The sequence below is a fragment of the Mus caroli genome, unplaced genomic scaffold (genome assembly GCF_978045245.1).
Source record: "Mus caroli unplaced genomic scaffold, Mus_caroli_1 scaffold_6, whole genome shotgun sequence".
Taxonomy (NCBI): Eukaryota; Metazoa; Chordata; class Mammalia; order Rodentia; family Muridae; genus Mus; species Mus caroli.
In genome coordinates, this window is record NW_028227261.1 from 55,745,397 (window position 1) to 55,771,560 (window position 26,164).

The 26,164-nt window shown below is 44.9% G+C and overlaps 1 protein-coding gene across 1 annotated transcript in view; it reads right to left on the reverse strand.

Annotated features, from left to right (window-relative positions):
- Positions 1 to 26,164, reverse strand: part of Pgm1 (phosphoglucomutase 1) — a 63,259-nt gene that overhangs the window by 21,806 nt on the left and 15,289 nt on the right. Inside the window, exons 2-7 of the mRNA XM_021159356.3 lie at positions 9,590 to 9,752; positions 9,025 to 9,171; positions 7,549 to 7,674; positions 6,334 to 6,524; positions 4,927 to 5,081; positions 1,995 to 2,110 (exon numbers count right to left, since the gene is read on the reverse strand). Of these exons, the coding sequence (XP_021015015.1) occupies positions 1,995 to 2,110; positions 4,927 to 5,081; positions 6,334 to 6,524; positions 7,549 to 7,674; positions 9,025 to 9,171; positions 9,590 to 9,752 (898 nt within the window). The remainder of the gene's footprint in view (positions 1 to 1,994; positions 2,111 to 4,926; positions 5,082 to 6,333; positions 6,525 to 7,548; positions 7,675 to 9,024; positions 9,172 to 9,589; positions 9,753 to 26,164) is intronic.

The window sequence follows — 26,164 nt, forward strand, 5'->3', positions numbered from 1 at the left end:
GTGTATGTGTGTCTGTATGTATCTATGCATGTGTATATGTACATGTACGTGTGTATATCTGTGTATATGTCTGTGTGTTTATCTGTGTGTGTATATCTGTGTGTCTGTGTGTGTATCTGTGTGTGCCTTGTGTGTCTTTGTGTATATATGTATGCATATCTGTGTGTGTATCTTTGTGTGTGTGTGGTGTGTGTGTGTGTGTGTGTGTGTGTGTGTGTGTGTGTATGTATGTATGTATGTAGAGGAATGAGTAATACTGTGTTAACAGGGTTCTTATACAGAAATATTCTGGACCTTTCAAATGCTAATATCAGTATGACTAATCAAGCTTCCCAAACTAGTTTTCAGGAAACTAGCATCCTTCTACAAATCTGCCCTCTAGGGAACCTGGCTCTAGATCCTTCCCTGTCCTCCAGGCTCAGCGCTGATGCAGTCCATTAGGGATGCAGGCCCAAATGTTTAGACAGTGTCTGCCACTGAAAAGCTCCTCTTCTGTGAAGTGAGTGACTGGGCTGGATGTCGCTTTGCTTCGGTGTTTACCTAGCATGCTCAAGACTCAGCTCCTAGCTTAGAAAATGAAGGAGGAGGGACCAGAAGACTGGCTCGTGTGGCATGTAACTGACTGGAGACCACTGAAAACTCCCTGGGGAAAGACCATTTCACAGGGAGCAGTCATACAGTAGCTCACAGAGGTGAGTGGCACCATCCTTGTTTAGTGACGAAGGACAGGACTAAGCACTTGTCTTATATTCTCATATTAAAGACCCAGAATTGGGTTTTTCTGTATAGACCTGCTGTCCTAGAACTCAGACTCAGTGATCTTCCTGCCTCTGCCTCCCAAGTGCGAGGATCAAAGGCATGTGCCACCACTGCCCAGCTTCACCTATCTTACCCTCAAATTCCATCAGGTCGATTTGTTATCCAGAAGTGCTATCATTCTCCCAAGAACAGTGAACTGCTTGGAACTTCATAAAAACCTGTGGGGCATCTATCAGCTCAGACCTCCCAGCACAGACTCCGGGGTCCCAGGAAAGATCAGTATTTGGTCCTGACTGACACGCATGAGTGCCCTCAATTGCAAGGCATGGCAAATGCTTGCTTTGGAACTTTTCCTTACTAAATGATGACCAGAGACCACAAAGGACCACAGAGATGAGCCCCTATACTTTAAAATGTTGGGCGGAGAGAATGTAAGGAGTGGGACTACTTGAGAGCCTAGCAGCCTGGCTAGACATGAGCACACACTGTGCTGACATCTGGAGAAGAACCATCACAGATGTGATGAGATAGGAGGGTGGGGAAGAGTCAGAATCTGAGGGAGGCCGGAGCTCAGGTCAATATTTTGACTTGCATACATGAGTGTGGTAAGTGCAGAAGTGGGGCTCAGAGATCACCAGACTCTGCTTCATGCCACCCTTCCCCCAACTCAGTCCACATCGAGACCCTCGTGCCAAGGCTGCATTTTTCCATTATTCTCACCCATCTACTTAGTTTTACACTCAAGGTCTCCTTTAGTTAACCCTGATAAATCATAACTTGTTGCTATAGAAAACTTGGATCCATGAAAGGGAAAGATTTAATGCTATGCCTAACCCTTTTCTTACATAAAAACAAAACAAAACAAAAAAAACAGTGACTTGTTCTGCCATATTTCTTCTTAGAAATGAAAACATTTGTTAAGGTTTCCTTGGCCACGAAGGGAAGAAAACTGTGTTTACCCTGTGTTTAATCCCTAGAGACTCAATGTCCAACGCTGCCAAGAAAGGCCCCCAAACTTCCTGTCTTAGCAGTTGTAATCCTATGAAAGTAAAGCCAGCCCTCCTGTCCAAATGCGCCCACTGCTTTTCGAATGTGTATGCTTTACCAGGTTGTCATAAATAAATCGTGTCTTGATTTAGGGCTCATCAGCTATTCCAGGATCTAGGCAGTCTTAACATTCCCCTGAGGCAGCAGTTGTGGGAGGAAAAAAAAATGTTAGCATGAGTGCCACTTACCGGTCCCAAAGCTCTCCTCTCCACAGAGGGACAGCTTGCTTGCATCCATCAAATTCCCAAAAAACTTCCAGCCGGTTGGGGTCTCATACAAAGCGATCTTTGTGGCGTTTGCTACCCTTCAAAGGCATGAAATCAAAGTTACATCACAGCAGGACGGCGACCGGGACCATGTGAGGATGGAAAAGATCAACCATCATTGTAAGCGAGGGTCCCATTTAACATTGCTTAGAGGTCAACACAATTCTACGACTGGAGGGAAATTAGGAAAGGAAACTTGGACACAAGGGGTTCTTCTGTATGGATCTAGAGAAACGGGGAGCAAAGAAGCGAAGAAAGGATTAATTCAGATCAGTTTAACACTTGAAGTCTAACTATAGTAAAACAGCAGGGTTGGGGCCTTGAAACCCATGGGTCTGGATACAGAACAAATCTACAAGCATTCTATAAAGAGCAACAGAATGGCGTGCTCATTAATAATCACAGAAGTCAGCATTTCACAGGGAAAGTGCAGGTCAGAGCAGGTCACATGACCCACAGCCCAGTACTCAACGTCCAGCCAGTGTTTCTTTCTTGTCACCAGATGTCCCACTGTGGAGTCTCCCACTCCAAACAGCCTCACCCATTCTCATGAGCGGTCTCTTTCTCCTCCTACAAATCTTTTTACTCCTTCCTATACAGATTCAGACTACTGAAGACCTCTCTGAAGGGCTGATCTGTAGCTCAGTTGTGGGGAGCATGCTTAGCACCCTCAGACCTGCATAGATTCCTAGCATTGATAAATAAATGAATAAGGAAAGAACTTTTCAGTGACTTAAAAAAAAAAAAACCACCACCACCCTGCAAACCTCTTTCTGCTTGAGTATGGAAGTTGCTTGGTAGCTTCCATGCAGTCTCAGTGAGGTGTGCATTCCAGGTTCGCACCCCCTTCCTTCCAGCAAAGTTAGGTGGCTTGTCTGAATTCTAACAGGGAGGAAAGTCGGTTCTGAGAACCAGGAGAGCATTTTTATTTGAAATAAGGTTTTTCAGTGTTGAGTCTATACAGGTTATCAATTTTTTCCAAAAATTATAATTAAAGTATTCCTGAAAAGGCACAGAAAGTATTCCAAAGCCACCATAGTGTGGCCACCAACCAGCTCTAAGTTCCAAATGTCGGATCTGAAGGCAGAAACACTGGCTTCTGGGCGCTGCTCTAGGTCAGCTGGGACGTCTTAGCCAAGGCTGGTGACTCCTGACTCTCAGCTCCTCTCTCTCCAAGTCAGGGTTCGGGAGGAGCAAGAGGTGGAGCACATGAAGAACTCCACTCACCGTCGCAGCACCAACACTTTCTCCTTATTCACTTAAGTGGAGCCAGCAGTACTTTCTGCGACCACCTCCCCTTCAAAGGGGAGCACTGTGTGGCCTAGAGGTCGGGGGCCGGGGCTCCACATTCAGTGTTCCGATGTTTTGATGTAGGGAAGATTCACTTTCAGGAAGCAGTTGCTTTTAGTTGGTAAAGCAACAAAATTAAAAACTCATCCCAATAAGCAGAGCATCTACTGTCCGGGACACACGGGACACACACCTTACACAATCTCCTTTGTCACACGGTTTACCAATGTCAGGAGAAATTCATAGACACAATTTTCATTGTAGGGAAAGAATAAAATGTTCATTCTCTTAACATAATCATTATATTGGCTATAAATTGTTTCATTATCCAGCTAGCCTGACAGAGCCACTTACCTAGCTGGCTGAGTTTAATCAGCCTCCTTGACCTTTGACATCCATCAATAAAGTGAGGTTATTAACAGTACTTAATACAAATTGAATGACTTAAACATGTAAAATATCTACTGTCCTGGCCAAGGGACCATTTGTAAGCCTAGCCACTGTTGTAAGGACCTAGACCAATACACTTTTCCTTTCTCACACCCAGGGCCTTCTCCTCATTCACTCTTTGCTGTTAATTCAGTGGAAGATTCCTGAGGTCCTGACATTCTAAAGCATCCCATTTGCTATTTATTACCTTTTATTTTTAATAATTTTCCATGGATCTCATTAGCCACCTTTTATAAAGGGGAAATGCCCAAGTGAACAGACATGTAAGAAAATCTGAGACTCTGTTTACTGCCACTGGTCATCTTCTGCTGCAAAACAGGTATTCTCCCCTATTCTGCTTATTTGAACTTTCTGCTTTAGCGTTTGGACAAATGAGGCATCATTGCATTTAAGCCTGCAAGGGTAGTCAGTTCTGATTAAAGTCTGAAGTTACTTTAAATGACTCTTTAAAAATGTATTTTATGTATTTGGCTGTTTTGACTGCACTTATATATGTGCCACGTGTGCAGTGTTCTCAGGGGCCAGAAGAGGACACTGGATCCCCCTGGAACTGAAATTATATATGGTTATGAATCACCATGTAGGTGCTAGGGATTGAACCCTGGTCCTCTTGAAGAGTGGTGCTCTTCTTAACTGCTGAGCCCTCTCTCCAGCCCCCTCAAAATACTTTTTTCAATCATGGTGTGTGCATATTGTTCAACAAAAGTGACCCTGCCTGGATCAAGAATAACATCTTGACTACAAGAAAGTACCATCATTCATTTACTCTCTAATGTTTATTAACTTACAGTGTACATCCTATGATATTTAGGAACACTGCCAAGCAGAATCAAAGATGGTGAAAAGACAGTGTTTTCTCTGAAGAGGTGACAGCCTAGCTGTGGAGCGATCAAACAGATAGCCTGGCAGACCACAGTGTGTCGAGTACCAAGCTGGAAGAGCTCAGGATGCTGATGGGACCTTAGAAGGGGGCTAACTCTGAAAATACCTCATTTGAGAAAGACTGCAGCCGCTGGCTGTCCTGGAAGCGGAGGACACGTGCTCCAGGCACAGTGCTGGGCATAAGGAAGAACACTGTGATTAGAGGCAGGTGGGCCCAAGAACAGAGACCTACCGGTCCAGAGCACCACTTGTGGGCATGCTGCGTGCAAAGCCACGGACCCCGGTCTGCTGGAAGTAAGGAATGCTGAAGATGTTGGCAGCGATGACGGCCACAGAGTCAGAAGGATTCACAAAGAACCCGTGCTTGCCCAGAATCATGTTCCGATCCTGAGGAAGGAAGCAGACTCAATGTAAGAACTTCTAATTGGACAGTAAACAAAAGAAACAATAATCTGTGGAGTTTTCCAAATTTCAACATGGGTCCTGTACTCACACCGTGTTTTAAACACTGGACTTTTTAGTGAATTTGTACAACACTGTGGGACCAAAGGCACCTCCGTGCCCAAGAGTTAAAACTGGTTTCAATTAAAATGCAAGCACAAACCCCCTTTGAGCTAAGCCCTCTGTTCTCCCTCCTGGGGCCACTAACTTTAACCTCCTAGACCTTTCCAAACTCTGGAACCAATCATGTCTCTCCCAGAGGAGGGGAAAGGATGTACAAGAGAGGAAATGTTGGCTGTTTATGCAGTTTGACAGGTCTACTGGGCATCCTTTGAGGAACAAAGGCAGACTTCTTCAAGGAAGGACTTCTAAATCATGGTCCTTTCATTTGCTACTCGACCCAACCAAAAAGGCCGCCACCCTCACGGCTGCCAAGGCGCTTCCTCTGCAGCACCTGAGAACTTGAGGGGCCACGGCAACACATCCCGCACCGCATGGGAAGGCACTTGGTGATAGTGTCTGCTCTGAGCCCCTTCAATTTCCCTAAATTTTGATGTAGGGAAGATTCACTTTCAGGAAGCAGTTGCTTTTAGCTGGTAAAGCAACAAAAAATAAAAACTCATCCTAAGAAGCAGAGCATCTACTGTCCGGGACACACGGGACACACACCTTATACAATCTCCTTTGTCACACGGTTACCAATGTAAGGAGAAATTCATAGACACAAATTTCATTGTAGGGAAAGAATAAAACATATTCATTATATTACTCATTATGTTGGCTATAGATAGTTTCATTATCCAGCTAGTATTAGTGAATGCATGGGTATGTTCTAAGATGAGACCCTTCGTAAAGATTAAATGACATATCAGGGGCTGGCTGAGACCTAGCTTAGGACCAGTATCTAGAACCTCTGCAGCTTCTGGAGTAGAGTCATTAAATCCTAACTGGGACCTAAACCCCAACTCAGCAAATAGGAGTGCCTGGAATTAAATGCTCTGCTTACATTTCAGACTTTTGATTCTGCTCGGGGGGGGGGGGGGGGGGTATTTTAATCATTTGGCCCTGGCCTCCGATGTAACAGGGGCTCTTCAGAGCTACTCAGCAGGCTCCGATGGCCTGATAGAAACTGTCCATTTTCCCTGCATCTGAAAGGCCCAGCTTGCATGAGAAATCATTTAAATGTACTTAGACACACCCCGTCACCATCAAAGGCAGCCCCGAAATCATGCTCTCCTGACTTCATGGTCTCCACCAGGTCAGCAGCATAGGTGAGATTGGGATCGGGGTGGTGGCCTCCAAAATCCTCCAGGGGAACACAGTTCACAGCTGAGTTTGCGGGGGCACCAAGTTCTTCACAGAGGATCTTCTTTACGTACGGTCCCACAACTGTAACAAATTAAAGGATGAATAGCCAAACCGTAAAACTTATTAAAACATGGAATGGCTGCAGGGTGAGATGCACACACTGTGGGAATAAGAATGGCGTGGGCAACTTCCTATCCCCAGACACCATAATCTTTGAAGGGAGTCATCTGCCAAGTCTCTGCCCATTCCCCAAACATGTGCAGAGGAGGCCCTCAGCTCTGCTGACTAGCCAAGGAGGACACAAGCCTTCATATGAAAGAGGAAGGACACTTGCTCTATCAAAACCAGAGGGCCAGCATGGACCCACTGGAAGGCAGCAGCCCAACAGCAGATTTTCTCAGGGCGGTCTGCATGTATCAAGAAGCTCTGGCCAGACCCATGAAAGAGTTCAGGCAATGCATCCTTTCCCAACCACACAGACAAGTGTGTGGGTTCCATAGCCCTATCACTCAAATATTCTCCAGTCCCAGATTGCTGCAGAATAGGCAGAGGTCTAAATAGTCAAGAATTTCCATGATCTACATATGGGAAAGTCTTATGGTTTCAGTTCATAGTCATGGCTAATCCTACTGGCCTGTCAGACAACCCACAGAGGAAGAAGGACAGGAGATACACATCCTGTTGCTGCTGGGTTTAATCTTCGGCTTGCCCTGGCCCTCAGCTAAGAAAAGAAGTGTGTGGGGGTGGGGCTCGAGAACCTGTTCCCCACAGCTAGCTGGTTAGCAGGCCCAATGTCACCCTTCAGTATACATGCAAGTGCATGAGCAGAATGTGGGTGACCTGCTGAGGGACAGAAGAGTGCCCACAACAACAGCTGCAAGAGACTCAAAGCCCAGGGCTTGATATAAAAACAGCGACCTGCACACCAGCTTACCATGAGGGAGACCTCTCCTGCTCCGCTTGCCTACACTGGGGTCTGTAAACTGAAATGACTGTGACATGACTCTGTTTAACCCGTGAGAGGCTTAAGAAGAGGGCTGCGAAGGCATCATGGCGCACACAGCAGAGAGCAGCTCCCTGTCTTTGCAGGTCCCCCAGCGCGTACCTCCGTGCATGGCGTCTATGCGGATCTTCAGTCTGTTTGGACCAGAGAGTAGCTCCTTCAGTGCGTTGAAGTCAAAGATATTTCTCAGCATTGTGGCATAGGCCTCCACTGAGTCCACAATCTCCACTGTGAGAATAAGGCACATCAGAAGGAAAAACGAAACACATCAGGCTCATTACGCTCCAACCTATCTATATTTCTATAAACCCACAGTAACTAGGAAAAAGGGCCACTGTGACGGCTGTGAAATGTCATTCTGGACATACTAACAGTTCCTTAGACATAGATGTTACTTATGATTTATGTGGTTCTGTAGACGAGGAAGCTCAAGGTTTGAAAGTCAGGGACTTGCACAGCTAGGGTGGGGCACGTGAATTCCCAGCAGAGGCTAGATGAGCTCTGCTCTGCTGCCACCCACTGTCCCTACATAGCCCCAAATCACATCTATTTTTGGCATCATGGATGACAGAAAAGATAATATCCATTTTTCTTTAATTTTCTTTTTAGAGATCCTGGGGAAAAAGTCTCAGTAACGAATCACTTTCGGCATCTCCTGCTTGTGGTTAAAAGGATCTTTGCCCAGGAGTTCTGGACATTTTCAATGCACAAAGAGCCTATGTAGTGCTCAAGTGGTGGCCTTGAAACTCTAAAAATGCATGGTACTTGGTGTTCATTGCAGTGCAACTGTCAGCCCTCCATGCACCCCCTAATGTTGTCCAGTGGGAAAAATACAAGTTGAACTAGGCCAAATGCAGGTCCCAGAGGTAGCCCTTTCATCTTCTTCTTAATATGAATTTATAAACGTTTATTCCGTATATCCTGCAATACCCTAACATTCAACATAAAATGTGACCCACTGCTGCCTTTTCAGGGAGTTTCAATCAATACAAACAAAGGGTCTGATGGCCTGGACTGCATGTCAGGGGAGGTGGGGAAAGCTATAGAGCCAGGCTGGAGAGCCATTCAATGAGTCTGAATGCTGGTTTTACTGCACACTGACTAGAGCAAGCCTGCTTCTTGACATCTCTCTGCTTTTGCTTCTTCCTCTGCTGAGAGTCTGCAGTGATAGTGCTGTTCCCACAGGCTGGCTATGAGTATAAAATGAGCGGACACACATACACAGTAGAAGCCCCAATGAGATTAATCGGACAGGTCCTCTAGGCAAGGCTATTGTGGAAACTGAGGCCTGAGAGTTGGAAACTAATCACCCAAAGTCATATATATATATATATATATATATATATATATATATATATATATATTAATATTATATTCCTCATCACATCATTCACAAGGCCAATGGCCCAGCTCTCCATACTCCCCAAGCACACTCCAGATCTGTCCTATCAGTGCTCACAGACCACCATTTTCCAAAGCTGAAGACCCACTTTAATAAACCCCTCCAAAGAAAAACTGTTCAAGCTGGACACAGGAGTGTGTATGAGGGGGGGGGGGGGGCGAGGAACAGTAACATGCCTGTGAAGGGCTTGAACTTGTTTTCCAAGTCAAACTGCTGTTTTCCCAGAACACCAAGGTCTACCTTCAAGTCAGGGCAAATGGCATATTCTTCGATTGTCTTGCTGATTTGGAAAATTTTATCAGTGATTGCTTCTGGAGCAGGACCTACAAATCACAGAGCAAGCGAGCGTCATCATGTGCGGTTCATGAGAAAACACAACCCAGCACTCAGCAATCCCTCGACCCCAGCACTGAGTCACAAAGCACCAGGACTCTTTTTTTTTTTTTTTCAAATGTTTCTGAGTCAAATTCTCACTATACAGTTTAGATTAGCCTTGAATTCACAATTCTCCTGTGTCAACCTTCAAAGTGCTAGGAGCGAATAATACCAGTTAGAATTTTCTAAAGCAGAAAACCATGTTAGCTACAATTCATTACAAAGAAGGCAGCTGTAGACTAAGAAGTACTTTACCATCTCCAAAGGGAAGCAAAGCCCTTCTTAAGATGGGAATCCGAGCCCAGGGCTTCGGGCACTAGCTTATCCAACTGTATCTACTTGTCCTTAAGATGACAGAATACTCACCCCCATTAGAAATATTGAATTTAATTCCAAAATCTCCATTGGGCCCTCCTGGATTATGGCTGGCTGTCAGAATGATCCCACCAATGGCTTTGATCTTTCGGATGATGCAGGATACGGCAGGGGTGGAGAGAATTCCATTCTGCCCAATAACCAGGCGACCAATCTAGAATAGGAAATGCAGAACATATAAATACAAAGCTCCTACCAAGAAATGCCAGGGGAAGAAGAAAATGGACAATGAAGACACTGTTGGACCAGCAAAGATGTTTTCTTAAAGAAACATCATCATCTTGGATATCTCTACCATGTTACTGAGACAGAATCAGAGCTGTTGAGCAAAGCCCGCCTGTCCTTCCTTCCTCCCTCCCCCCTCCCTCCCTTCCCTTTTTCCCTATGGAACTTTGTAGCTTTGGAATCATACACTAAAGAGCTGTAAGGCAAGAAGACAGTGCATGTGTAGCAGTCCATCCGGGGCAGGTTCTCAATGTGGACTGATTGAAGGGATGTTAGAAAGCCCGAGTTTTTATTCCTATTCTCCATCCACAATGGGAGAAAGAACAACTAGTAAACAGCATTCTAATCAAAGAAAAGGCTTTTGCAATTAAGACCCTTAAAAAGCAAAAGGATTGCACATGGTGCCAAGAATACAGAATGCACCTTACAAATTTCTTTCCAGGCGTGTCTGGCTTTTACAGCTAGTGGGATTCCTCGTGGTTCATCGCATTAGCTATAGCTGGGTTATTTCCCGAGCCTAAGACAAGACTGTGAGGAGTGGTTGCTGAGGAACCCGGTCTGCCCATCTCCATGAAAGGGACCCTGGGACTGAGTTGTGTTCCCAGCTCACTTTCCTGCATCTCTAGCCGATGGTATCAGCCCAGCTCTTGAACTTGCCTTCATAAAATGAAACCTGCTTCAATAACACCCAAGTTGGAAAGGCATTTGGTCAGGTCCTTGGAGGTGTGGAACCACTATACTGAAAATACTTAGAATGTGGGGAGTTGGTGGTATCCCCATTCTATTTTGAAAGAAAGGATCAGGAACATCTTGTCTTTTGCTTTTAATTTTCCCATTTGTTTTGTGTGTTTGTTTTTTGTTGTTTTGTTTGGTTTGGTTTTTTTGTAGTGGAGATGACTTGGTGGTGGAGGATGTATTTCTCCTTTTACATTTTTATTTTTATTTTTAATTATGTGTATGTGTGTGTACACCTTGTGTGGGTGTGTGCACATGAATGCAGTTGCACATACCGAGCTATGGCTACAGCAGAACTAATGGTAGAAGCACAACATATAACACATTAGTTTTATACACACACACAGAGACAGACAGACAGATAGATAGATAGATAGATAGATAGATAGATAGATAGATAGATAGATGTGAGAAGGGGGAGATGGGAGCATCTCAGCCCTGAAGGGGTTTCTCTATGTGACTACTTTAAAAATAAAGCCAGGAATCAGGTAATTTTAGATTTCTCTGAGGGGACCTTTTGGAACTGTGATCTACTAGCCATTGTCTGAGCCACCTAAAGATGCCTTTTCACACTGAACACACCAATGTTTCCTTCGATTTTATATGTACTTGGTATAGAAGGAGGGTCTGATGAACAATGCGCTACACCATGCACACTGCCCTTCATTCTCCCATTCCTTATGGTAAGATCTGTGGTCAGCCATGACTGCAGGCTGCGGGGACTGTGCAAAAGGTTAAAAATGGCAGTGGAAAGCAAAGCAAGAAAGCCCAGGGCTGCTTCTCTCTAAGAGCTAAGGGTTCCAAAGCAGGCTCCCATGGCTGCCTTGACTAAGGAAGGCAGGGCAGGCACCCTCCTCCTAAAGATGCTGCACAACAGCAAGCCCTCCCCATTCCACCTTCCACCATGAAGCTTACCCAGCTGCTCTTTAAAGACAACTCTGTCCTGCTAAAAAAACAGGCCCTGTTGTGCACTGTCCCAAATTCCTCCCACCCCCCAATCATCCCTGAAGATCCAGCAGGACTCAGCTGCTCATATGCCCACCCATGCTCCTCTCTCACAACAGCCAAAGGGGAAAGAACCCAGACATCCTGCTCCAGAAGGCAGGATGGATACAGAATGCATCACACACACACACACACACACACACACACACAATGCAGTATTACTCGGCCTTGAAATAGAAACCAAACTGGAGGGTGTTCTATAGTGAATGAATGGGTGGAGTAAGGAAGGAAAGATAAAGCAGATTATGAAGAAGGAATTCCTGCCACACGTTACACTATGGATTAGCCCTGGGGGTGTCTCAAAGACAGATGAGAGCAGGATCCCATTTACATGAGGTATCTTAAAATCATCAAAACCACAGACACAGGAAGAAGAATGGTGGCTGCCAGGGGTTGGGTAGAGGAGAGGGGCAGATGAAGACATGGGGAGCTGTCCAGTGGGTGTGGGATACAATAAAAGATGAAAACATTCCAAAGACGTGAAGCGGCAATGTGAATTCAGTTAACACCACTGACGCATACAACTGACATGGCTATGTCGCCAAATAATGTTATGTCTTTAAAAAAACAATTAAATTGCTTTTTTGAAATTAGTTATTATATCCAGAGATGGCATTGCTCTCTATGCATAGGGAAGTGATCGGAAAGATGTCTGTAAGACCACCATCAGTTGTTTTATTTTCTAGTTGTCTTGCTGCATCTCCTAGGCCAGCCTCAAACTCCACAATCATTCCTTTAGCCTCCCCAGTGCTGAGGTTCCAGGATTTGACCACCACGCCTAGCTCAAAAGCTTTTTAAAACTCAAAGTGAAAGGAATGAAATTCTGACCCAAGCTCCAGCATGAGACATGAAAACATTATGCTAACAATTATGAAACAGGCCAGACACAAAAAGACAGGACTGAATGTTACGAGGGAGCCAGGACAGGCAAACGTGCAGAGGCAGAGGGGAGAGCTAGACACCAGAGGCTGCTGGGAAAAGCAGGTATGGGGAATGACCGTTTAATGGGTACAGAGTTTCTGTCTGGAATGATGATTGTACTACATTATAAATGCCACTGGAAATGCTTCACATGACAAAGCTGATGTTATATGCCACCTTCCCTAAGAAAGGGGAAATACAGCTTGGTGGCTCTCATGCTTTGTTTTAAAAGGGGAGGAGGAAGAGGAAGAGGAGAAGGAACAAGAGGACAAGGAGGAGGAGGATGCCCCCTCATTTTCTTTGCCCTGCTAGCTACAAGTACAGTCCTTTTATTTAACCTCTGAACTTTCTCCAAGTTCAAAGCTCAGGGGACAAAGTGCATTCTGCACAGGCCCAACCAAAAACTCATTTTGTGCATTAAGATATCCACTAAAAGTAGACAGCTCCATGCAAATGAGAACAAAGAGGAACTTCTATTGAAGCCTAATTACACACCATACTTCACAGATGACGGAAACCAAGAAAAGGAAGATACAGATGCACCAGGACACAAAAGGGGAAGATGGCAGGCTACCTTATCTTTAGCTTACCGTGCCAAAAAGTCCTCCATAAACTAGTAACGGGGGAAGTAGCCACTGACAATGGTAAGCAGCACTGCCTTTTGCTAAAATCCATGGTAATAACTATCGTTCCCTTAGATTTCCTGCATCCTACCACACCCAGAGATGTTAACGCTGTCTGAATGTGGACTAAGTTAGAAAAAGAAGAAACTAAGCAAGGTCTTTAGAACCTCGGCATTTTTATCAGATTGGAGCACGTTATCCGTCTACTAAACGTCTTTAAAGTGATTCAGCCAGCCAGCAGGACGGCTTTCAATGCAATGCTATTTTTTTAATATGGAATGTCCTTGAAAATATTGCTTAAGCTGCCACAGCCTTAACAAATAGGCAGTTACCATATTTAATCAATTATTATCTCTGAAATGTATTATTTAGCAAACCTTCAAACAGTCAATCAAAGAAAGTCTGCAGGGTTTGCCTGCATCACTCATTCCATCCACCTTGCCCACATCCTTCAGTTCCACACAAAAAAACTTTAATGAAGCCGAATCTATCAGAGCAAAGGGGACAGTGTACCAGATCCACTCAACATCCCAGATCTATGGAGAAATAATGTCCCATTTGTCCTCTCAAAAGATTAAAGCATCTTTAACACCATTCCCTGAGCAGCGGCGCTCCTCAAAGATGAAATTTACGGCACGTCACATTTTATCTTAAAAATGTGTATGCTTCATAATAATTTCATATTTGAGTTCTCTATCAGCAATTTTTACATGACAAGCATTCGGATTCTGAAATCCCAGACCACAGACAACAGTATGTAGCGCCTCTTAAGTTTACTCTGGTGGCATGTCTTTTGTTGTTGTTGGCTTTTCCAAACACCTGCTTGGCACATTCAAACAGACTCAAAATGAATGCCCAACACATTTGTTTGCAGTGCTAAATATCATGGTCTCCAGGCCAGGATTTCTTTCAAAAAAAAAAAAAAGTACAACTTTAAAACTTTCTAGATAGTAATAGAATGTGTGCTCCAAATTTTAACTTAAGTATTATTTAACACACACACACACACACACACACACACACACACACACACACACGGGGGGGGGGGGGAGCGGGGCTCGGCAGCAGCTTTGGGCCACCAGTGTTATCTGCAGGACAAACCCGGCAATGCCCTGACATACACCTTCCTATAAGAGTGTGCTGTAGAGCTCTCCTACTATCAAGATCAGTGCTTTTGCCATTTGCCCTCTACTTTGCTTAATCTGGCAAACATGTGTCCATAATGCAGCCCTTTGGCAGAGCCTACTAACATTACTGCCATCTAAGACCCATTATCTCTACCCTGCTGCACAAATTCACACTAATAAAGGGCTGCTTTGTGCCCCAGGTCATTACAAGCAGATCCCTCTCTGTAACAGCCTTCCCCCAAAGACTCACATCTAACATCCAACTGTCCCCCCGCCCCCACCCCTGGTACTGTTTTACATGACTACCAAGATCTACAAACAGCATGCCCTGCCTTTGTTTTCTTTCCTGTTGGACAAATGACTGAACGTGAACAAGGAAGCCATTGAACACACTGCAAATCCTCCCCTTGCCCCGACTCATGACAGCTCTCCATACTCATGACAGCTCTCCATACTCATGACAGCTCTCCATAGCACAGTCGTAATTCTAGAAGCTAGCTAGCTAGCAAGCAGTCACAAAAGCTTAGGGCCAGGAGCATTCTGTATGTGTCTACAAAGCAACAGGTACTCTCCAAACTACAGGAACCGAGCAAGACACATGCAAACCTGAACTCCACTCCCAGGTCCCTGCGTCCCTGCTATAACTCTGAACTATTCTCACAACATTCTATATCTGAGGTCCCAATGACATTAAGCGGGTGTTAGAGTTGAGGTATAGATCCTATCCACACCTCGATGCATCTCAATATTTCTGCAGAGTTAAAAAATTGCTTGGAAGGGCCAGAGATGGAGTAATACTTGTTGTATACCAACCCCGTTGGCAGCTGCCATCTGCACTATTGTTTCTATTGCTGATTTATTAAAATACCGCCCATCTCCACCGACCACCAGTGATGATCCCTGGCGATCTTTGAGGTCTATGGAAAAGAATATGCTCTGGATGAAATTCTCCAGATAGCAAGGCTTTTCCTCAAAGTAATAGGTGTTCTTCCGTAATCCACTTGTTCCTGGCTTCTGGTCATGGTAAGGAGCTGTGGCAAAAGTCAGCAGTGGGAGTGGACCCTCTTCTGTTTTCCTGTATGTCCCAGAAATCCATTCTTCAAAGTCACTCATCTTTCATATCCAACACTTGGCTCTGTGAGGGTGTCCAGGAAGTAGCTGAGGGTCCCCCAAATGGTCTATCGGACCTGAAGCTGCCACAGTGTCCTTTGAGTAAACAACAGAGAATTTTCCCTTGGACCATCACTGTCGGTTAGGAAGTCTCATTGATTCCCTACGGTGATTGTCTCCTGAGACAAAGTTACGGGTCACACACCCACCCATACCCCACCCCACACAAAGCAGATCTTCAAAGTCGTTCGGATGAAGATCCTTCCGCCCACACAATGAAGCTGAACACCCTTCAATTATTTTTGCCTCGTTTCCCGTTAGGGCAGAGTGCCCCGGAGCGCTGCCTACAACAGACTTTGGTTTCAGACACCAGATAGCTGCCAGCCTCTGCTCTGGAAGCCAAGGCTAAGATGAAACAACTGCAGTCCCTAAAGCAGGCTAGGACAAGATACCTGGTATGGCTCTCACTTTCCCTGCTGCCTCTTGAACTGGAGCCTCTGGGCCATCTGCAGCTAAAGTTGCTTGGAGCCACTGAGCAAATAAAAGGTCAAGCTTAAACTGGGAGAGGGATCTCAGTTACCTCTGGTCTCTCCGAGTCGATGCCATTCTGAGACCCACAGAATTATGTCCTTCCTACACACCATCCCAGGCAGAAGAGAAATGATCAGCTAACAGAACCAACTGATCTGCTCATTGGCCACCAAGAATTTAACCAAATGGGGCTGGAGTACAGCTTAGGGAGAGTGTGCTTGTCAGCATGGGCAATGCCCAGGGGCATCTCCAGCACTGGGGGTAAAAATGGTTTAGTGAGAGTGTCCACTAACCAACAGCTAGGCTCTCCTCTTAAATTTATAGAAAAATGACTCTAGGGATTCACCACATTTTTGAGAAATACAGAACAATGAGGAGTTGACAGATGTATTTTCCTATGTATATAAACCTGGATCAGTTGCTAATAATTAGACAAATAATAGGATAATATGATTAATTATTTTGGATAGGGTCCTACTATAAAACCCAGACTGGCCTTGATCATGTAGCTCACACGGGATTGGAACCTGAAATCCTACTAGCCTCTGCTGACATACAGGCATATGACACTGTGTCTGTTTAAACAGACTTTACTCTCAAGAAAACACTTTAAACATTTTTATTTTCATTTATGTGTATATATGTATGTCTGGCTGCTGTATGCCATGTGTGCCTATGGAGCCAGAAGAGGACAATGGATGCCCTAGATCTGTAGTTACAGCCATGAAGTGAACTAGGTCTGAGTGCTGAGAACCAACCTCTGGAAGAACAGTACCCTCTCTTAACTGCCAAGAATTTCTCCAGCCTTCTCAAGGAAACATTTTAATGAAGCAAATTGTCTTTTACATTTGAAGAACCTAAAATGTTTTAAAACATTTTATCTCAACAAATTTAATATCTAATATTCTCTGACCCCTGAGGTTTTCTTAATAATCAATTTAAAATACATGCCTGTGAGTTTCTTGTCTAGGTCAGCAGAAATTACCAATTAAGAAGCTGTATCATCAAAGTTTAAAAAGTAAACCAGGAGTGGTCACACCACAGGTCTGGGGAGTCTGATAGGAAGTGGAGAGTAAGGTTTTGAAGGGAGCTGTGAATCACCACCTTTGAAAACCAAAATTATTTATCTACCAGGGTGCCAATTTGGGTGTGACAGAAGACAAGCTCTGTAAGCAGCTAGCTAGCCTCTCAGAGGCAGGAATAGTCCTGTGATAGGGGAAGGAGCAGCTGCCTAGCACAATACCAGCAGAGTTAATGGGCACATGGCTGAAAAATCAGTCAACTGGCAGGGGAGCCTGGTGCCCTTCATAGAGCAGACATGGCCACACTGGCCAACTATCCACAGCTCAAGTCCCATTGGGTCGCTGGATCATGTGGTCCAAGTGGAGAGCAGCCTGCATAGCAGCCTGGACCTGCTGAAGAGCTGTCTCCTGTTCCAGCCCCAACACAAAGCTAGCAGCTTTCTGAGTCACTTGGTGTATGGGCCTGAGTAGCACACCCAAGTGTGGAATGTGCTGTCTCCAAAATTCAAACAGGCTTCTCCTGGGTGGTAGGAGTGGGCAAGTGTAGTAACTTACCCTCCACCTTGGAAGGTCAATCTCTCCATGCCCCACACCACTTGATGCTTGGGAATTCCACTGAGGTAGAAGGCCCTTGAATTTTGGCTAGATTTATTTCCCATCCTCTGATGTACATATACGTTTTATCAACAAATTCAAAGTGGTTGCTACCTCCTGTTCACATGGTCCATTCAGCACAATGTCGTCCATATAGTAGACCAGTGTGATAGTTTGTGGAAGAGACAGGTGATCAAGATCCCTTATGACACGGGGCTGGAGTTGATACACCCCTGAGACAGAACTGTAACGATATACTGCTGGCCTTGCCAACTGAAAGCAAAAGAAAGAAAATCTGCAGATGTGAAAACAGCTCATGAGGCACACACATTAGGCTGAGAACCAGACTGCCAAAAACCAGCCACTTTTTATGGCTTATTTAAGGCTCCTGTTTTTTTTGTTTTTTGGTTTTTTTTTAATGAAATTCTTTGAAATTGATTTTAAAAGCAAGCTTGTTTTATTCATAGCTATCTACCATGACTTTTTTGACTTATTACGAGTAGCTTTTTTTTAAATTCATCTATTTTAAGTCCTGTGCCAAGTTCCCCTTCATTTCTTATAGCATTGCAAATTAGACCAACATATGTGTCTTGGCATATGCAACCAAAGAGCTAGATTTATGAAATATTATTCCAGTGATCTCTTCACTGGACTAACAGAGCAGTGACCTGAGGCACTGCAACCTTCCTAATGAGACCCTGATGTCCCAGGGTACATTCAGGAGCACGTGGGCATGGGGGTGCCTGGGCAAACCCACCCAGATTTCCTGCCCACCCAGCGCATGACATTTCGGCATGTTCTCTGCTCCAGCTGGGCCTCTTGCTGGTGAAGGGCTTTCTGAAGCTGAAATTACAAACGTATCCATTTAGATGGCTACACATGCCTAGTCTTGTATTTATCAATATGCAAACAGAAGCCTGAAGGACACATGGTAGACGCTTACTGGAGAAAGCTTCCTTTCTTAAAAAAAAAAAAAAAAAAAAAAAAAGAACATGAAGTCGTAATTTTACGGACACCATAGAACTCAACCTCATATAAAAATATTACCAGAAGCAGCAATGTTAGATGGACTGTGAAGTGGGGTAAAAAAAAGAAGAGGCATTAAAAACATTAAGCTTCCTGAGCCGCTCGGACTAAGTGGGGCAGCTATTAAGAAACTCATCCGTTTTAGCTCTCCAGCAAAGGTTGAACTTCATCTTCAGAAACGCTACTGTCGAGCAGAGCGAACCCAATTTGGCCTAATGAATTCGCCTGCGTTGCCAGTACTCCTTCACAATGACACAGATTACATTTAAACCATATGGGGGATTTAAGGATGGCTCCCTTCAGACAAGGAACTTTCATACTGGTCTTGGGCCCAATCAATTTCACAATGGCAGAGTTATGAACCCCTTCACTCCTGGCCTCCCAAAGATTCGGGTCCCTTTCTCATTCACAAGCTGGAAACCTCTCTCCCTCCTTCCCTCTTTGGCTTCCTCCTTCCTCCTTTTTTTCCTTTCTTCTTTCTTTCCAGCAACACATATTTATTGGGCAGCTCGCTACTATGTCTAGGTCTCATACGAGCACCAGATCGAGGGCTCGAGTGGGTTCATGCTTCCACTCACAGGGTTCAGTTTTTAGAAAGGTCACAGGGACAGAAGTGCTAACCCTGATTTGGGTGCAAAGCCTAGGAAGCCGGCTTCTCCTTCAGCTAAAAGCAACAGGATGTACCCAACAACTGGCCCATAGCTCTCTACTTTTGCCATGACCCAAAATCCTTACCACTATGAGCCCAGAGTATTGGTCCACAGCAGTGGAGAAAGGCCATTCATTTCTCCAGCTAACCCAGGCACAACATAGCAATCCATGAAGTGCACAGGGCTAGGAGACAGGCACAACCAGGCTCAAAAGCTATGACTCTCAATGGTATGAAAGTGCACTCGGGGACAGGTCACTGAACTGAACTGAGCCTGCAAGATGCAGCTTGCACTCAACTGAAATGGTAGTAAATCATAAAGACATCCAGTGTTGTACATGGCATCCAAGGAGCCGTGAGTGAAGACTAGCCCATCCCAAACCTCAGCTCATCGCTAACATGAGATCCTAACATTTGCCTCACTCACAAGAGCAGGGGAAAGATCCCCCTCCTCCTGAGCGTTGAAGCAAGCCTCTGGAAATGATGGAAAGATACTCACTACCACTTATTTCACATTCTGCGTGGGGGCAGGGACAAAAAACATGGGTGAGTGAGTCTTTGTTTGAAAAGAAGTCACATCAGGAGGAAGCCATCATGGTGTGGTGGCCAACAGACTGTCCCGGAAGGAACATTTACAGAGCTGAGTCTCTGAGCAGTAGCAATCCCAAGGGTGGGCCCTGGGGTAAGACATGGAGGGAGCTATAGGACTCATAAACCTACTTTTGTAAGTATCAGAGAAGTGTGAGGAATGAAGGCAGGAAGGACATAAACCACCATGTTTGGGGAAACAGGACCGGCTAGCAATAGTGTATGAACAAGCTTGCAGAAAGAGATACCAGATTATCTAAGGGTGGCAAATTAAAGCTGGTAGACCAAGCCTAGCAGACCAAGCAGGGCTGGTAAAAAAGCACACCTTCCTTAGCTGGAGTGGCCCTGAAGGTCCTTGTGAATATAACCTGACGAACACTGAGCCCTTGCTGGCCTTCTAAATATACTTTCAACTCTGAGTCCCCGAGCTTGCCAGAGTCTAGAGGTTTCTGTCTTCCAACAGGAAGAGATTTCCTAAGCAACTTTGTTTCTGGCCCCTTTCCACACCTCAGCTTCTATCCATTCTCTGAGAACTACCCTCTACCCTGCTCCAGAGGACTGTGACTCCAGTCCATGATGACCAGGGTTACTACGCTGAACTGCTCCTGTCTTCAGGTCTTGGACTCTAGAACTGAGACTTTGAAGTATACAAAGCCAGAGCCAGTTAGTGCTTTAACCAGAGAGAGGCAGATTAAGGGACTAGAGGAAAAAGACCCATCATATCTCAAGCATATCTATCAGTAAAACTGTCTCTGACAGCCAGGAGATAACATAGGGAGGGATAGTGAAACAGTACTAACACCGTGCCACTTACATACCTTGAGGTGCTGTGTGTGGCCTTAATCTGTGAGCAATAAATCAGAAAGGAATCCAAAGAAGAAATGGGTTAGATGTATCTTCTGAACTGTGTAGGGGTTCAGGATATCAGACATGACCAGTAGGAAATACCTGCCGTGAGCAGAAATCATGGAGGCTCCCCATGGCATTGGCATTCTAGGCCAGGAAGGCTCCACATTCAAATTCCTGGCCAGCATGCCCTCCATCCAGCTCACAGCATCACCCTCATTCAGCTTGCAAAGTAACTGCTAATTACTCAGAGCAAGTGAACGGATAGGTGGTAGGAATCGAACCCCCAACCTTGATCATGCTAGGCAAACACTACACACTCAGCTACACTCACAGCCCCTACATGGGCATTTAATAAAATGTACATTTAGACTAAAGTACAGGATAGCCAAGTATACCTTGCATAAAAATAAATCAAATGGGACAGCCAGGGCTATCAGAGAAACCCTGTCTCGAAAAACCAAAAAAATAAATAAATAAATAAATCAAATGTACAGTACAAGTTGAGTGCCTCTTATCCAAAATTCTCTAGACCAGAAGGGTTTTAGATTTTAGATGTTTCTGAATTCTGGAATGTTTGCACTGATATAAAATGAGATGTCTTAGGGATGAAGTTTAGGTCTATGTAAATTCATTTTCTTCATATGCATCTTTTGCACACAACCCGAGGGCAACTTTATACAAAATTTTTAGTGTGCCTATGATCACTGTGATTTGCTATATGAAACCACATGCGGAATTTTGCATATGTGGTTCTGTATTGATGCTCAAATGTAACAGATTTTTGGAGCATTCTAGATTTTGGTATTTTTAAAATTAGGGATACTCCATCGGTATTAATGTCTTTGGATCCATTATAGAAAATGTAAATATAGTTTGTATTTTAAACACATTTAAGGCCTGTGGGCTATTACGTCACCTAAATGTCACCTTGTGGTTATGACTGACAACAGGCAGAGGGCCAACTCACTCAGAGTCACAATCACAACTTTAAAAAAGAGGATTTATCAGAATTATAAACATGCACAGCACACTCGAGAGAACTCGGAGTATTCAGGAAGTTTATCCCATTAGACAGTGAAAGGAATGGACTTTCTGGCCAGACTGGCAGCATCTGAACCTCAGCTTTCCAGGCTCTAGCTGAATAGTCTTGGACAACATTTATTTAATTCCCCCTGTGTTTCCATGTCTTTATCTGTAATATTAAAGACAGGAGTCCACACCCATCTCACGTGTAGACAGGCTGTACAAGGAATCCCAGAATCTATAGATGCCCTTATATGAAAGGGTACCATTTCCATATAACCTGTATATACCTTCACATATTAAGAAACCTCCAGGACACTCACAGTGCCTAATACAATATAAACAATTAACATTGCATTTATTATTCAGAGAATCTCTGCAAACCAAGGTTAATGAAACTCCTTTTCAAAGTTCTAGCAGTTAGGACTGGGCATTTAGTTCCGTTAGGATGCTCAAAGTCCCAGGTTCAGTCTCTGAGTACTGCAGAAGCAGGGTGTGGTAGCACAGAGGCTGCAATTCCTGCACTTGGAGGTGGAGGCAGGAGGATGAGAAACCTTATGTCATCTTCAACTATGTAGTACAGCCTGGGCTACATGAGAATCCGTTTCAAAAAAAGTTCTAAAACACAATAAAGAAAAGCATGTAAAATGTTTATTGCAATACTTGACCACAGAGTAGCTACTTAACAGAGGATCCAAACCCATGCGGAACCAGTCAGAAGCTGACCTGGGCAGTGAGTTTTAAAGCGGCTGCTGAGTGCCTTCATTAGATCACAGAACTTGAGTGTTTTCGGTGTTGCTTGTCAACAGTGACTTATATATATAAAAAAAAAAAAACCATAAAGATGTGATTTATAAAATTGAAATGCAGGATCAATGAATGTATAAATAAAATAGTACACAGAGAGTCATAGGTGTGCATGCACACACATACACAAACACACACACACACCCCTTAAGCAGACAAATGAGTCCACAGAGGGTGAGGAACATGAAGGAGATGGGCTACAGATAAGAATCAAAGAGTTGTTGCCTATGCTCCTCCTACATCTACTGTGGGGCCAAGGAGCCCCAGCTCCCAGCAGCCCCAGCTCCCAGCAGCCCCAGCTCCCAGCAGCCCCAGCTCCCAGCATCCTTCAGCATCATGCTATGGTCCTCAGAGTGGCTCAGTGGAATCTCACTGGGCTAACCACCTGCAACCACCAGCATCTACTCAAATTTTTGATGAGCCTCTGTGATGCCAGAACTGTTGACTAATGTGGCCTCCAAGCAAACAGGAAGAGAGAAGGAGGCCACTGTCTCCCTTATCCTTTGAGAACTTTTCGGTAGAGGAGAGAAGATATGTCAAAAGCTAGAGTAAAATTTGCTCACTAGGAACTTGCACTGGAACTGTGTGCTCAGGAGGAAGAACGTGGCCAGCAACCCCGGCCTACAGGAATGCCATTCTTAGTCCTGTAGCTGAACTCAATCTCTCCAACTTAAAGATGCACTAGTCTAAGTGTGTGCCTCCTGGTTATTACCTGGAGTTAAGTACTAAAATCCCTTGGATTTTTTTTTTGGGGGGGGGGGGCAGGAAGGGGGGAGCCAAGTTCCAAAGCTGCCAGTCACAAAGAAATAATAAATGTTATGGAGCACTGCACATATGCATTGAATCATCATACCGTGACCCATAAGGATGTACAGTTAGTATGAATCCATTTAAAAGATAAAGGACACCCACACCCACAAGTCTGGTTACCGAATTGCTTTATTTTCAAATCATTTGCGGTTGTATGTTTCCCTCTTGTGGTAGGAAACAGAAAAATCAGGCAAATGTGATGTAGCCTTGGGGTGACAGAGGTGTAGTTCTCTTTCCCAGAATTGCGGTGTTGTCTAAACATAGCAGGGCCAAGTTCACCAGGCCCCTTTGTGTCTTCTTATGGTCCACAAATCATTAAGATTTTAACACAAAGCGGGAAACAGTGTTACTCTGGGATAGTCTCATGCTTGCACAGGCCAGCTTTGGAGAAGGTGGCTCCAGAGAAGGAAAACTGCCTTCCAGTGGAGAATCAGTGTGAAGTAAGGGAGCAAGCTCCCTTAAGGAAGTTCAAGCACATAAAGAAAATACAGGAAGTGCTCATCATAGCTGCCTGGACACACAGTAACAAAAATCAAGAGGTACTGAGAAGGCCTGATCTCACCCTTCTAGCTCATCTGATGTGAGCCAGGGAAGAGATGGTTTGTGGGATAAACACTCTCTCAACTTCTGCATTGGCCCAGGCACAGGGAGGCAGGGAGAAGCAACACGGAGGCTGGAAAATCAAAATGGAACAGAGAGGAAGGACTGAACCAAGCACTCATTTGTTCTACCCAGAGGGCTCTGGATTAGACCAGCCTGGGTCCAGCCCTGACTTTGCCCCATTCTGGTTATATAGTCTTTCTGAGCTCAACTTTTTATTTGTAAAATAAGGACAATGGATGTGTGCTTGTTACTCAATAGCACTCAACAGGTTAAGACTCAGGAATCACCATTAATTTGACCAGCCTGGACTGCCTACTGAGTTTGAGGCCAACATGGGCTACAAAGTGAGATATTGTTTCAAAATAAAATAAACAAATTCTGAAAGGGTAGCATCTGTGGTGGTTTGAATAAAAACAGCCCCCATAGACTTATGCTTGGATATGTGGTCCCTAGTTGGTGGAACTGTTTGGGAAGAATTAGGAGGTGTGTCCTTGTTGGAGGAGGAGGTGTGTCACTGGGAGTGGGCTTTGAGGTTCCACTTAGCTTTCTCTGCCTAGTGCTTGTGGGTCAGGATGTTATGTAAGCTTCAGCCACTGCTCCAGCACCATGTCTTCCTGCTGGCTTCCATGCTCCACACCATGATGGTCAGACTCACCCTGTGAAACTGTAAGCCTTCAATAAACCCTTTCTTCTATAATTGCCTTGGTCATGGTGTCTTATCACAGCAATAGAAATAATGGTGGTGATGCAGGTGATATGATGAAGGAAGAAGGAAGAAGAAGCAAGAAGAAGGAAGAGGAGGAGTAGGGAGAGGAGGAGGAGAAAGAAGAAGAGGAGGAAGAGGAGGAGGAGGCGGAGATGAGACGAAGATAAAGACAACAAAGTTGTTGAAGACAACATCGTTGCTTGAATGACTTCTTTTGGACATCATGGATTAGTGCGTATAGGGTTATGGATTGCACTTTGAGGACCGTCTGCTTTGAGGAATTCAGTATAGTGAAAATAAGGGATCCAACTCAAATTCTTACCAGGATTTACTTAGTACTTAAGTAGTATTGAGGGTACCAATCTGGTTCCTCACCTATTATATAGCGGCCGAACAGCTTTTTCTCTCAAGCTGCTGAGGTCATATGAACTCATGTGAAGTCCAGCACTGTGCCTAACAGTACATGTAGGCTTCCTGGCACACATAATAACAACCCATGATGTGGGTGTTCTTACTACTCCTATACTACAGATGAGGAAATTGAAGTATTATCACATTAGGCCAGGCACTAAATCCAATCAGTGGCTGTCATATTTATAAGGAGCAAGAGATTTGAAGACAGAGACAGACACAAGGAAGTGTGCCACATGGGGACAGAGGTAGAGAATGTGAGCTATGCTGCAGCACCAAGTGACAGGAGCTAGGAGGGAGCCAGGGTAGAGCCTTCTCTAGGGTTCCTAAGAGCATCACGGGCTGTGGCTATCTCTAGAGTGGAAGGGTGCTTGTCTGGCATACGTGAGGATCTGGGCTTGGAAGGAGCTGGTGAGGAGGGAGGAGAAGGGAAAGAAGAAGCAGCAACAGCTTACCCTCAGGGCTGCTACTCTGATTCCAGAATTCCAAGCCTTTGAAACTACAAGAGTGAATGAGTGTTGTTTGACGCGACAGGGCATGATGCCTTGTTCTAGAAACTCTGGAGAATTGACGTAAGTTAGCAGTAATTTAAAATGGCATGTCCTATTCTGGGGTAGCTGGGCTCTCTGCACGAGGGTTGGCAGACTGAGCGAAAACATGCTGGGGTTTCCCCAGCCCACTCCCATGTACATTTCCTATGGCCCGGAGTGTTTGCTCCTCACCACCAAGTGTCAGCCTGGAGGATGGCTCGGGATCTAAGGGGAAGCTTCCTCTCTTTCTCACTGCTTCCTGACTCAGTTCCTGAAATGGGCTTGCTCATGCTCAAAGCAAATCCCTGAGTGACTGAACTACTGATGTGAGAGCATCAAATGCCCTCTGAGACTACTGGGGGGGGGGGTGATGAACATGAGCATCTTCCTAGGGAGTCAAACGGTTTCCCCTTCTTAGAATAACCACTAAGAAACTTCCCCCTTCTCACAGACAACTCAGGCATCTGTAGAGGGTACCCTGCCTGAGAACTGGCATGTGACTGGTTTCTAGAACACAGGAGACCTGCATCGTAACAACTGAAACCAGAATCTGCAGCAGGGAGGGGAGCACAGCTGGCTGGTCTGTGGGGCTCAGCTTGCTCCACTCCTGAGCAGGGCCTCAGGGATCACAGGCAGAAGTGGTAAGGGGCCTTCATGGTTCCAGTAAGGTA